We start from the raw sequence: 14,908 nt of genomic DNA on the forward strand, positions 1-14,908 counted from the left end.
TGTTTTAAGAAGCTCCTACCCAATGATCCCTCCAACTACTTCTACCTAATGTGTCTACCTCTTGTTCTTGCCAAATGTTCCAACAAATTCCTTTCACCTAATGCCCCCAACCAATGTTCCTACTTACTATCTATTATATTTTTATTATACTTTGTCGCTGTCTCCCGCGTTTGCGAGGTAGCGCAAGGAAACAGACGAAAGAAATGGCCCAACCCCCCCCCATACACATGTATATACATACGTCCACACACGCAAATATACATACCTACACAGCTTTCCATGGTTTACCCCAGACGCTTCACATGCCCTGATTCAATCCACTGACAGCACGTCAACCCCGGTATACCACATCGCTCCAATTCACTCTATTCCTTGCCCTCCTTTCACCCTCCTCCATGTTCAGGCCCCGATCACACAAAATCTTTTTCACTCCATCTTTCCACCTCCAATTTGGTCTCCCTCTTCTCCTCGTTCCCTCCACCTCCGACACATATATCCTCTTGGTCAATCTTTCCTCACTCATCCTCTCCATGTGCCCAAACCACTTCAAAACACCCTCTTCTGCTCTCTCAACCACGCTCTTTTTATTTCCACACATCTCTCTTACCCTTACGTTACTCACTCGATCAAACCACCTCACACCACACATTGTCCTCAAACATCTCATTTCCAGCACATCCATCCTCCTGCGCACAACTCTATCCATAGCCCACGCCTCGCAACCATACAACATTGTTGGAACCACTATTCCTTCAAACATACCCATTTTTGCTTTCCGAGATAATGTTCTCGACTTCCACACATTCTTCAAGGCCCCCAGAATTTTCGCCCCCTCCCCCACCCTATGATCCACTTCCGCTTCCATGGTTCCATCCGCTGCCAGATCCACTCCTAGATATCTAAAACACTTCACTTCCTCCAGTTTTTCTCCATTCAAACTCACCTCCCAATTGACTTGACCCTCAACCCTACTGTACCTAATAACCTTGCTCTTATTCACATTCACTTAACTTTCTTCTTCTAACTAAATCTCTGATGGTCATTCCCTCAAGGGGGTGGCCAAGGCAAAAGAGTCGACATTACTGGTGAACTTCGGTGCCATTTCTTAGCCACTGGCTGAGGGCAACTCTTGTGCAGTATTGGGGGTATCATCTCTTCCTGACCAGCAGACTAGTCCCCAGTGCCTTGTGGAAAAAGCAATGGTCAAGGTGTGGGACTGCCAGATAAGTGAGCCAAATGATTCTATCCTGCTCACCATGACTTAGGGGTGGCAATTGTCAATATATAACCTTATATAAAAAAAGAAATCTTTACAAAACAAAAAAGACTCTCATCCCCTAGGATCCAACCATGGGAGCCTCCTGTCTACTGAAAATCCAAACAAGGGATATTAGCAGAACAAAAGCAGTGGAAGCCAGACTAACTGATATCAATCCCCAGTAGGAACATCAAGTCATTCTATGAAAACACCTATTCTAACCCCTTGCTCTGTTTATTCCCCCTATAAAGGGCCTATACATTAGAAATCTGAACAGAACAGAAAAAATCCACGTTCCAAAGAGAAGTGGAAAAAAGAAAGGGTGAAATGTCATTATTCACCACAGAAATTTTTTTAGCAGTTTAAAAATGTAATAAATTCATAACATTGCAAATCATTTTATACAATTTTCTGTACATATATACAATATACCCCAAGTTTACCCATGGTAGGATTAAAGAAAACAGAAAAAGGGAGGACTGGAGCTCAACATCTGCAATGTCCAGGAACTATGATAATCATGGGGCATCTAGTCCAACCAGTGTGACAGCGAGTAGGATTATAACATCATCACTAAAGGGAGGTTAGAGAGTAGTAAGAGGGTAGACCCAGACAAAGTTTTAAGCTGCAAATTCTAAACAGGTGTTTAGCATGTGGGATGAGAGTCTATAATCTCAACACAAGGCAGGGGTTTAGAGGTTTCACACTTTTAGGGATCTTCAAGATTTTTTCAGAGCCCCAAGACAAACAAAATTGACCCTTGATAAAAAGAATTTTCCTTAACACTGCCAGCATACAGATGCAGTTGATAAAGTACATACATTTAATCTAAAGGTGGCTTACTTAGTTGACTAAATCAATAACCAAATAACTCTTTAACTTGCTGAAGTCTTTGAGAATTAATCTTTCCTTAAGTTATCACTCCTAGTTATCATCTGTTCTGGGAAAACTATTGCAGAAATAGTTTAACTACAACTGAAACATCCCTATATCCCAGGCATTTTGGATTTCACTAATTACCAAACCCATTAAAGTAAACCAGAGGTTTTCTATGGGGAAGCAACAACCTAGCTGGTACCTAACAATTAAATGTTGAAATCCAGAATAAGCAGATCAAAGCACATTCTTTATTTACTGTGCACTCAAGAAATAAGCTGGAGAAATAGTAGCATACAATCAGTCCCTTTGCAGAACTTAATGCTTAGCATAAATACTAGACACATTTGCTAAGGAAAAATATGTGGGTCAACTTGTGTTTCTGAGAGAAATATCAAAGAAAATGAAAAAAATCCCTAATCATCTGCATTCTACAGCCTTCAAATCAACCCAACAGTTTACAAAGATACCTTCAATGATAAGACAAGCAGTGCGATGTTTGTTTGAGCACTAAATTTACAGAACAAACTGAAAATGAAAAAGCATGCTAGTTTCACTCACAAAGTCAATTAAACTCTTTGATATCAAAAGAAATCATCACTGAACACAAAGAATCACATCTTATCATGTAACCATGATGAAATTTCCTAAACTAAACTACCATAAACCTTCCTCCAGACCCCAAACCAACGAAGGGGGTTGCAAGATGGTGTTGAATAGTGGTGCAAGCCACTGAGTATGTACAAACCCTGGTACAGTGCACAGGCAGTTTACATAGCCACAGTATTGCTGGGTTGAAGGGTTGAGTAGTTGAATAAGTGCCTCACTTAATGTTCATAAGTGACACAAACCTGCCCCTTGAATGTAGAACTGAGACAGTCCAACAACATGAGGGGTGTTGGGGGAAGCGTTACCTCGACGTCGTAGCATCATTTCTGAACGTGCTGAATTCTGGCCCATGATGGCTTCCTCGAGACGGCTCTTCATGGCTTCTTTGCTTCGTGAGCTAACTGTACCACCACGATGAGATGTCTTCTTTCCCTATGGTTTATACAAAAATACATCGAATGGATAAAGTACATCATAGTGCTATCTACCTAGCTATACCTCTCATGCTCATTCCCTCTAGGACTCCCATCAAGGAGGAGGCCATGGGAAAAGAGTCTTCATATATCCCTATCCTTACATGCCTACCTCGCAAACAAAATTCCACGCATTCTTCCCATACTTCTCTCCCTACAGTACACTTCTACTCTATTTCCCCACGTCACAGGTAGTCTTCCTTTTGCACCACCCCTTTGATCATATCATCACACACTCTCCTTGTAAACTCCCTCTCTCCCATCCTTTCCACATGCTAAAACCACCTCAAAGTATTACGTTACAACAACTCTACCAACCACAATTTATTCCCTTGGCATTCCTTGCCATACCAAATATCTTATGCATCCCCTCATTACTTTCTTCTTTCCATCTAGTCATATCACATGCTTCTCTCAAATAACTCATATCACATGCTTCTCTCAAATAACTATTCCCACAGCCTAAATTCTTGACCTCGTGATTCATCACATGTCCAAGTTTCAGCTGTACAGGTCAGGGTCTGGAGGACTAAGCTGTCCCTTCGTCCTTTCTTCACTTCCATACTTACATTTCTACCTGATCATAATGCATGTATGATAAAATTATTTCATAACTAAATGAAGAGGAGAAAAAACACTACATATAAAACATGAAACACGAGATATGATCACCAATACTATCAATACAAAGAGGCAAGGTTTTTCAAGCAATAAAATGAAACCAAAAGTAATATGAGCAAAAGCAGACAAACAAGCAATAAGTGATAGGAACTAGAATTTATGTACCTTATTGCATACAACCTATCTATCTGTATAAAACCTATCTATCTGTCATCATCCCATTCCCACTGCAATGAGGTGGATCATGTACAAATAGCCTTTGCAACATCATCTGGCCCACCCTCCGCTTTTTTTCATCATCATCAACATGTCCAGTATGTTAAGAAGAAAACATGCTTTCACACATAAAAATGTTTCTCACTTTACATAGTAAAATGATTTATCAATTGAGACCAAGGTCTTCATTCATACCATTTTCATACATTAAACACTTCGACTGTGTTCAATCCCAAACTAATTCTCTACAATCTTCATCTGAAATATCCCTAAGCATTAATCAAACTTCTCACTACATAAATCCATTTCTTTCATGGTCCTTGTACCTTCTCTACTACAATCTGCCTACTTGCCCATCCCATCTCCTGCCATGCATTCTGTATCACAGTATCACCCAAAAAGACTTATTGATGCACCTTTCTGGTGATTTCTTTAAACCACATAATATTCACACATCATTCTTCTACATCTAGTAGAGAAGGTCCCACAGTGAACAAAAATGATGCCACCTAAAACAGGGTAGCCAAGTTACATGGACAGGTTAGATGAAATACATTTGCCTGCAGTACAATGTTGAGGAGAAAAAATAGGGCAGGCATGATATAAAGTTTCAAGTTATGAACTAAATTAGGAATGTATTAGTGAACAGGTCTTTGAAATAAGAAGACAGATCAAGAAGTGGCTGCAGCAAAAAATGAAAGAAACATATGAAGTGTTTCTATAGTAAGAGTAGTGAATGAATGGAATAAGCCAAGTGAAGAGACTTTGGATACACAGAGATTACATAAATCTAAAGAGTATAATCATAAAGTAAATGTTAGAGACTAGCAAACTATGAGAGTAGGAAACTCTCTCAGTTCTGTAAAATTTGGTAAGGATGTGAATCATTGCATAAAGATTACTTAAATTCTAATATAATTCAGCAAAGGTCATGACTGGAAAGAAAATCTATGGATTTTTTATGCATATATGGCATATAAACAACTGGCTGGTACTAAATGGCCACATACAATGAGTGAAGAAAAAAAATCATTTTCAAGCTTTATCTTCAAAGACTCAGTAGTCTTAAGGAGCTACAATCAATTTATCTATCAATATAAAAATCAGTTCTTTATTTCCTATAAAGTAATACCTTAAATCTTGAATTTTCACATAAAAAATAATTTCTATACCATTACGAAGAGCAATACTGTAAGTAAATATCTGAAAAAATTACAAAAATTATATAATATTGAACAAGATATCATGACATACCATATAAAAAGAAACCCTAAAAACCATAAGATGCTCAATATAGTCTTAACAGATAAAATCAAGCAATCAAACTTACAGTCTCTTACCTTATATTCAAAACAAGAGACTCCAATATAAAGAATATCCAGAAGCTGATGGAGACGATTATGGGGTAATTCAGAGAGAGTGTGTCGAAGGGTGACCTCATCAGCATTGCGAAGAACCCATAAAAGGCATATTAGCAAATTCCGTGTTGTTTCTGAACTCAAGGGACACTTGCGAGTTTGTTGCTGTTAAGAAAAATGTGAAGATCTTGTAATCAGACCCAGTAAAACCATAGTAATTCATCCATGTACAAAAGTCTTACAACTTATAACACATCTAATATTGGGCTAAACTGAGTTTTACATAATGGAAATATAAAATTAAGAGAGAATAGTCATGAAAAACAATATACAATCTACAGTCACAAATGCTAAAACTAATGCTGTAATATGTTCCTGACAGAAATCTTTACTGTAGAATTTTGAATAAGACACTTGGAAGGAAGAGATGGACACTTACATTTTCCATCTCCTCTTCTGTCGTCTGCATGCAAGTGCAGTGCAATAAAACATTAATGGTGCATATATTCTTTAAATAATAATATACATATATGAAGTGGATTACATAGTGGAGCTGAGGCATTCAATTAGCTCTTACTTCACTGTATACATCCATGATACCAATATCTTTATCATATCATAGCTGAGCTGATCAAAATTATGATCACAGTGTATGTCTTCTTTCTACTCTATGAATGCCTGGTAAATAAGAATTCTGAGTTTGATATGCAACATATTGATGGGTAAAGATGTTTTCATAAGATTTATGCAAATATAATTTATCAAAACCCACATATATAATCAATAATTCCTTCCAATTTTCCCATTATTGTACTTTGAATCTCCTTTGGGTTGTGCCTGATTCATTACAATATATCATGCTGTACTACATACTTTGATTTGAGTAATGGCTAAAACTAACCTCAATTCAAATTTGGAACAAAAAAGGCAATTATTAACAGAATACTAATATTGCTCTCTCTCTCTCTCCACCTGTATCAATGCTTTTTGTCTATCTATTAGCCTTTTCTAATCTGGTATCTTCATAATAACTTTGAAAACACTGGGCTAATCATCCATCCACTGTGGCTCATAGTTCAAATAGCAAAAAAGAAATCTGTTAACCAGAACTAACAGAAAATGGGGAAGGGAAACCTTTAAATGCCCTTATGTGTCAATCACCCAGTCATCAAAATACAGGTACAGCCATATCAATCATCTAGGAAGAGGGTATGTGGTAGGAGTCCTTTTCAGATGTTGATCAATTTAGGATATAGGCATACCAGTGTTTTCACATCCATTTTTCTCCACTGAGTAAATGTTATCCACAAAAAGGTGCCAAAAATGAGATGATGGGGTCCATCTTGGAGGAAAACTGATGAACACACGAGATGAAGAAACCTCTAATATTCCAATAATACCAAAATCAAAAGGACAATAACTTTACAACCAATGGTATGACCAGCCTCTGTGTTGAAATGAAAGTGGAGGCTACTGACGATCCCCATCAGTAATGATAAAAAGGAATGTTTCTGTACTTATTTTACATTAGACATAACTGAATAACAGTCATCATATCATAAACACTCGACACAAGTTTACCTTCTGATGCACTACCTCTAATATTTACATGCTTGGCACTCCTTCTCTTCTACTGTGCAGTCAAAATGAAAACACTATATACATAAAGAAAATCCAGAAAACATGCAGCTGCTAAGCCAATGACAAGGTGCACATGACAAGTGTGTAACTAAGTCAGTTGTTTATGATACCATCAAGCAAAAAATACCTGGAGTAGTTTTCACTAACAGAATACCGATCTACCCCCTAGTAAATAATACAAGAAGATAAATTTTCTACTTTTCACAACAATGTAAAATTCTGCAGTCAAGTTAAATAAATATCTTAGAAGCAAATGTCCCTTGACCTTTGGAACCATGTTTCATTTTCAGGACCAAATCCCTAAAAACATCACCTTGCCACAAGAAAACAAAATAGTTCATGTGACTTTTGTTATTAATTTTTCTGCGAGAAAAGATATGAAAGATTCCATATCTGGCACCGAAGCTAGGTTGAAACTAATGTTTTGTGGTGAAAAATATGGATTTTATCAAAAAATTCTGCAATTAAATTAGATAACATTTAGCCCACTTAGTTCCACTAATGCTAAAAGATATTCAGAAGCATAACCTATGCACTTTCAACACCAAAAGTCTTAATAATATTTGCATTTTTTCATACATATTTGCCATTTCCTCATTTCACATATACATATATATATATATATATATATATATATATATATATATATATGCATCTGAGGTGGAGGGAACAAGGAGAAGCAGGAGACCAAACTGGAGGTGGAAGGTTGGAGTGAAAAAGATTTTGAGCGATCAGGGCCTGAGCATACAGGAGGGTGAGAGGCATGCAAGGAACAGAGTGAATTGGAACGATGTGGTATACCAGGGTCGATGTGCTGTCAATGGACTGAACCAGGGTATGTGAAACATCTTGGGTAAACCATGGAAAGGTCTGTGAGGCCTGGATGTGGATAGGGAGCTGTCGTTTTGGTGCATTACACATGAAAGCTATAGACGGAGTGTGAACAAATGTGGCCTATTTTTTGTCTGTTTTCCTGGCGCTACCCCAATGAAGCAGGGGGTAGCGATGCTCTGTTCTGTGAAGCAGGTATGTGGTATACCAGGGTCGATGTGCTGTCAATGGACTGAACCAGGGTATGTGAAACGTCTTGGGTAAACCATGGAAAGGTCTGTGAGGCCTGGATGTGGATAGGGAGCTGTGGTTTTGGTGCATTACACATGAAAGCTACAGACTGAGTGTGAACGAATGGGACCTTTTTTTTGTCTGTTTTCCTGGCACTACCCCAATGAAGCAGGGGGTAGCGATGCTGTGTTCTGTGAAGCAGGGTAGCACCAGAAATGGATGAAGGTAAGCAAGTATGTATATGTAAATGTGTGCATATGTATATGTCTGTGTGCGTATAAGTATATATGTATGTATAGAAGCATGTATGGGCATTTATGTATATATATATATATATATATATATATATATATATATATATATATATATATATATATATATATATATATATATATATATTTTTTTCTTTGCTTTCTCGCTGTCTCCCGCGTTTGCGAGGTAGCGCAAGGAAACAGACGAAAGAAATGGCCCAACCCACCCCCATACACATACCCTGATTCAATCCACCGACAGCACGTCAACCCCGGTATACCACATCGCTCCAATTCACTCTATTCCCTGCCCTCCTCTCACCCTCCTGCATGCTCAGGCCCCGATCACACAAAATCTCCTTCACTCCATCTTTCCACCTCCAATTTGGTCTCCCTCTTCTCCTCGTTCCCTCCACCTCCGACACATATATCCTCTTGGTCAATCTTTCCTCACTCATTCTCTCCATGTGACCAAACATTTTCAAAACACCCTCTTCTGCTCTCTCAACCATGCTCTTTTTATTTCCACACATCTCTCTTACCCTTACGTTACTTACTCGATCAAACCACCTCACACCACACATTGTCCTCAAACATCTCATTTCCAGCACATCCATCCTCCTGCACACAACTCTATCCATAGCCCACGCCTCGCAACCATACAACATTGTTGGAACCACTATTCCTTCAAACATACCCATTTTTGCTTTCCGAGATAATGTTCTCGACTTCCACACATTCTTCAAGGCCCCCAGAATTTTCGCCCCCTCCCCCACCCTATGATCCACTTCTGCTTCCAGGGTTCCATCCACTGCCAGATCCACTCCCAGATATCTAAAACACTTCACTTCCTCCAGTTTTTCTCCATTCAAACTCACCTCCCAATTGAATTGACCCTCAACCCTACTGTACCTAATAACCTAATGTACCTAATATATATATATATATATATATATATATATATATATATATATATATATATATATATATATATATATATATATATGTTGGGGTGAAGAGGGTGGTGAGAGTAAGTGAGCTTGAGAAGGAGACCTGTGTGAGGAAGTACCAGGAGAGACTGGAATGGAAAAAGGTGAGAACAATGGAAGTAAGGGGAGTGGGGGAGGAATGGGATGTATTTAGGGAATCAGTGATGGATTGCGCAAAAGATGCTTGTGGCATGAGAAGAGTGGGAGGTGGGTTGATTAGAAAGGGTAGTGAGTGGTGGGATGAAGAGGTAAGAGTATTAGTGAAAGAGAAGAGAGAGGCATTTGGACGATTTTTGCAGGGAAAAAATGCAATTGAGTGGGAGATGTATAAAAGAAAGAGACAGGAGGTCAAGAGAAAGGTGCAAGAGGTGAAAAAAAGGGCAAATGAGAGTTGGGGTGAGAGAGTATCATTAAATTTTAGGGAGAATAAAAAGATGTTCTGGAAGGAGGTAAATAAAGTGCGTAAGACAAGGGAGCAAATGGGAACTTTGGTGAAGGGCGCAAGTGGGGAGGTGATAACAAGTAGTGGTGATGTGAGAAGGAGATGGAGCGAGTATTTTGAAGGTTTGTTGAATGTGTTTGATGATAGAGTGGCAGATATAGGGTGTTTTGGTCGAGGTGGTGTGCAAAGTGAGAGGGTTAGGGAAAATGATTTGGTAAACAGAGAAGAGGTAGTAAAAGCTTTGCGGAAGATGAAAGCCGGCAAGGCAGCAGGTTTGGATGGTATTGCAGTGGAATTTATTAAAAAAGGGGGTGACTGTATTGTTGACTGGTTGGTAAGGTTATTTAATGTATGTATGACTCATGGTGAGGTGCCTGAGGATTGGCGGAATGCGTGCATAGTGCCATTGTACAAAGGCAAAGGGGATAAGAGTGAGTGCTCAAATTACAGAGGTATAAGTTTGTTGAGTATTCCTGGTAAATTATATGGGAGGGTATTGATTGAGAGGGTGAAGGCATGTACAGAGCATCAGATTGGGGAAGAGCAGTGTGGTTTCAGAAGTGGTAGAGGATGTGTGGATCAGGTGTTTGCTTTGAAGAATGTATGTGAGAAATACTTAGAAAAGCAAATGGATTTGTATGTAGCATTTATGGATCTGGAGAAGGCATATGATAGAGTTGATAGAGATGCTCTGTGGAAGGTATTAAGAATATATGGTGTGGGAGGCAAGTTGTTAGAAGCAGTGAAAAGTTTTTATCGAGGATGTAAGGCATGTGTACGTGTAGGAAGAGAGGAAAGTGATTGGTTCTCAGTGAATGTAGGTTTGCGGCAGGGGTGTCTGATGTCTCCATGGTTGTTTAATTTGTTTATGGATGGGGTTGTTAGGGAGGTGAATGCAAGAGTTTTGGAAAGATGGGCAAGTATGAAGTCTGTTGGGGATGAGAGAGCTTGGGAAGTGAGTCAGTTGTTGTTCGCTGATGATACAGCGCTGGTGGCTGATTCATGTGAGAAACTGCAGAAGCTGGTGACTGAGTTTGGTAAAGTGTGTGAAAGAAGAAAGTTAAGAGTAAATGTGAATAAGAGCAAGGTTATTAGGTACAGTAGGGTTGAGGGTCAAGTCAATTGGGAGGTGAGTTTGAATGGAGAAAAACTGGAGGAAGTGAAGTGTTTTAGATATCTGGGAGTGGATCTGGCAGCGGATGGAACCATGGAAGCGGAAGTGGATCATAGGGTGGGGGAGGGGGCGATAATTCTGGGAGCCTTGAAGAATGTGTGGAAGTCGAGAACATTATCTCGGAAAGCAAAAATGGGTATGTTTGAAGGAATAGTGGTTCCAACAATGTTGTATGGTTGCGAGGCGTGGGCTATGGATAGAGTTGTGCGCAGGAGGATGGATGTGCTGGAAATGAGATGTTTGAGGACAATGTGTGGTGTGAGGTGGTTTGATCGAGTAAGTAACGTAAGGGTAAGAGAGATGTGTGGAAATAAAAAGAGCGTGGTTGAGAGAGCAGAAGAGGGTGTTTTGAAATGGTTTGGGCACATGGAGAGAATGAGTGAGGAAAGACTGACCAAGAGGATATATGTGTCGGAGGTGGAGGGAACGAGGAGAAGAGGGAGACCAAATTGGAGGTGGAAAGATGGAGTGAAAAAGATTTTGTGTGATCGGGGCCTGAACATGCAGGAGGGTGAAAGGAGGGCAAGGAATAGAGTGAATTGGAGCGATGTGGTATACCGGGGTTGACGTGCTGTCAGTGGATTGAATCAAGGCATGTGAAGCGTCTGGGGTAAACCATGGAAAGCTGTGTAGGTATGTATATTTGCGTGTGTGGACGTACGTATATACATGTGTATGGGGGTGGGTTGGGCCATCTCTTTCGTCTGTTTCCTTGCGCTACCTTGCAAATGCGGGAGACCGACAAAAAAAAAAAAAAAAAAAATGTATATATATATATATATATATATATATATGTGTGTATATGAGTGGATCGGCCATTCTTCATCTGTTTCATGGTGCTACCTCGCTGATGCATGAAATGATGATCATGGCCACATTCGTTCACACTCAGTCTCTAACTGTCATGTGTAATGCACCGAAACAACAGCTCCCTATCCACATCCAGGCCCCACAGACTTTTCCATGGTTTACTCCAGACGTTTCACATGCCCCGGTTCAGTCCACTGACAGCACGTCGACTCCAGTATACCACATCGTTCCAATTCACTCTATTCCTAGCACACCTCTCAACCTCCTGCATGTGTGTGAGGGATCCATTTCTAGCTAGTGCTAAAGTCACCATTTCACCAATAATTGTGTTTTGCTCAAAGGTTTCACACATGCACATTTAAAACAATCTTCAAATTATAATAAATCATATTAAAAGAACATGATTTAATTACTTTTAATTTAGAATTAAATTTGGACAAATTTCTAAGAAACAGTTCTGCGGTACCGAGAACCTCTTTCTAATGATTCCTGCAACCCATGGCTGCATTACTTCCTGTAGCAGGGTAATGTGGACTCCTTTGGAGTGATACATTATATGATGAGACTGTGCTTCCAATAATACAGCCTCACCAAAGGTGACTTTTCACTCATGGCGTAACCTCTGGAAGGAGGAACCTGGTAACACTGAACATATATTATAAATGAATATAGGTAATCACCAATATATGAACAAAAAAAAGGGGGGGGGAATGCAACACAGCCTCCCCTGGACTGGAAGGGAAGCAAGAATGAAAAAGGCCCCCCAAAATATCTTATCTACAAAGTTAGGTAAAAAATCAAAGTACAGTTGATCTGTTGAAAAGCTAAATAAACTATAAAGGTTTACTATATCAACAGAAAGATGTACAAAATATGGTAAATAATGAATGTTTAAATATATAATTAACAAACAGGACAAAGGCAGCATCTAAACAGTAGCCATAGTTTGAAACTAATAAACATTCATTTTGTGGGCCAAAACTCAAAAAGAGTAAACATTTTGCAGATCTCAAACTCATAAAAAACCTTAAAGCCAGTCACATTACTAATATCAAAAGCAATGTAGAATTATGTTAAACAATTAGAGCAAAGATGATAAAATAAAGGTAGCAGTCAGGCAGTGGGCCTCCCCATACCTATTGAATGAATGCAATTCCTTCATGCATGTCTGAAAGCGATGAGAAAAACGTTGAAGACTGTCAAGTTACTAATCCTGAAGAAACAGCACCAGGCAGATAAAACAGTGCAAATACTGAGAAATAAGATAAAGAAACAAACAAATGGTTGTAAGGCAGTGGACCTCCACATACATTTGAAAAGAATAAATATTTCAATTTGTCTGTGTGAAGAAAAACATCAGCAGCCCTCTAAATAATCAGTATCATCAAAATAGCAGATAAAAGATAAAGAATAATGAGGATGATAAAAGAGAAAGAACAAAGAGGATGACAAAATAGAAAGAGCAATGAAGACTAAGAGAAATAAACAATTTGAAGCCAGGTGAAGGGTCTTCCAATATCTTAAATGAATCAACATTAACTTACAAGTGTAAAAGTGATGAGAGAACATAAAAAGCCTGTAAAATTTCTAATATTAACATAATACATAAAACAAAGTGAACAATGAGACCTATGATGAAGAAACACAAGGAAATGGATTATTTTCTAAAGAGGTGAAATTATTCAAGTGAAAGGCAAAATTGTTTCAGGGAAAGGTCATGTAGAAAGCCTCTTAGATTTCTATGGGAAAGTGAGCTCTGTCTAAGACTAACTTGCATCTGGACTCCCAGAAAAACATATGACACTATACCACATGAAAGGCTGATTAAGAAGTTTGATCAACAGGCAGGAATAAGAATGAGACTCCTTCAATGATGGAAGATAATCTTAAGGGAAGGGAACAAAGGAGACATCAGAGGGGTCTACTCCAAATGGGTGAAGGTCATCAGTAGAGTGCCACAGAGTTCTGTTCTGGAACTGTTGCTCTTCTTAATCTATGTAATGACTTACCAAAAGGTACGGACTTCTCCTTGCATATGTAAGCAGATGATTCAAATGTCATGAGCGAAATGAAATGTGATCAGGATTGCACCAACTATGTAGACCCCCTACACAGACTCCAAAGATGGTCTAATACATTATTTTATATTTTTTCTATTTTGCTTTGTCGCTGTCTCCCGCATTTGCGAGGTAGCGCAAGGAAACAGAAGAAAGAAATGGCCCAACCCACCCCCATACACATGTATATACACACACGTCCACACACGAAAATATACATACCTATACATCTCAATGTACACATATATATACACACACAGACACATACATATATACCCATGCACACAATTCACACTCTCTGCCTCTATTCATTCCCATCGCCACCTCGCCACACATGGAATACCATCCCCCTCCCCCCCTCATGTGTACAAGGTAGCGCTAGGAAAAGATAACAAAGGCCCCATTCGTTCACACTCAGTCTCCAGCTGTCATGCAATAATGCCCGAAACCACAGCTCCCTTTCCACATCCAGGCCCCACACAACTTTCCATGGTTTACCCCAGACGCTTCACATGCCCTGATTCAATCCAATGACAGCATGTCAACCCCGGTATACCATATCGATCCAATTCACTCTATTCCTTGCCCGCCTTTCACCCTCCTGCATGTTCAGGCCCCGATCACTCAAAATCTTTTTCACTCCATCTTTCCACCTCCAATTTGGTCTCCCACTTCTCCTCGTTCCCTCCACCTCCGACACATATATCCTCTTGGTCAATCTTTCCTCACTCATTCTCTCCATGTGCCCAAACCATTTCAAAACACCCTCTTCTGCTCTCTCAACTACGCTCTTTTTATTTCCACACATCTCTCTTACCCTTACATTACTTACTCGATCAAACCACCTCACACCACACATTGTCCTCAAACATCTCATTTCCAGCACATCCACCCTTCTGCGCACAACTCTATCCATAGCCCACGCCTCGCAACCATACAAAATTGTTGGAACCACTATTCCTTCAAACATACCCATTTTTGCTTTCCGAGATAATGTTCTCAACTTCCACACATTCTTCAAGGCTCCCAGGATTTTCGCCCCCTCCCCCACCCTATGATTCACTTCCGCTT

At 39.4% G+C, this 14,908-nt stretch overlaps 1 protein-coding gene across 6 annotated transcripts in view; it reads right to left on the reverse strand.

Moving 5' to 3' along the window:
• Positions 1-14,908, reverse strand: part of Zir (dedicator of cytokinesis) — a 304,369-nt gene that overhangs the window by 134,571 nt on the left and 154,890 nt on the right. For 5 of the 6 annotated variants that reach the window (XM_071661769.1, XM_071661767.1, XM_071661771.1 and 2 more), the window contains 2 exons: positions 5,394-5,576; positions 2,986-3,175 (listed from right to left, as the gene is read on the reverse strand). In XM_071661769.1, the coding sequence (XP_071517870.1) occupies positions 2,986-3,175; positions 5,394-5,576 (373 nt within the window). The remainder of the gene's footprint in view (positions 1-2,985; positions 3,176-5,393; positions 5,577-14,908) is intronic. The other variant, XM_071661770.1, reaches the window with a different exon arrangement.

The sequence above is a fragment of the Panulirus ornatus genome, chromosome 5 (genome assembly GCF_036320965.1).
Source record: "Panulirus ornatus isolate Po-2019 chromosome 5, ASM3632096v1, whole genome shotgun sequence".
Taxonomy (NCBI): Eukaryota; Metazoa; Arthropoda; class Malacostraca; order Decapoda; family Palinuridae; genus Panulirus; species Panulirus ornatus.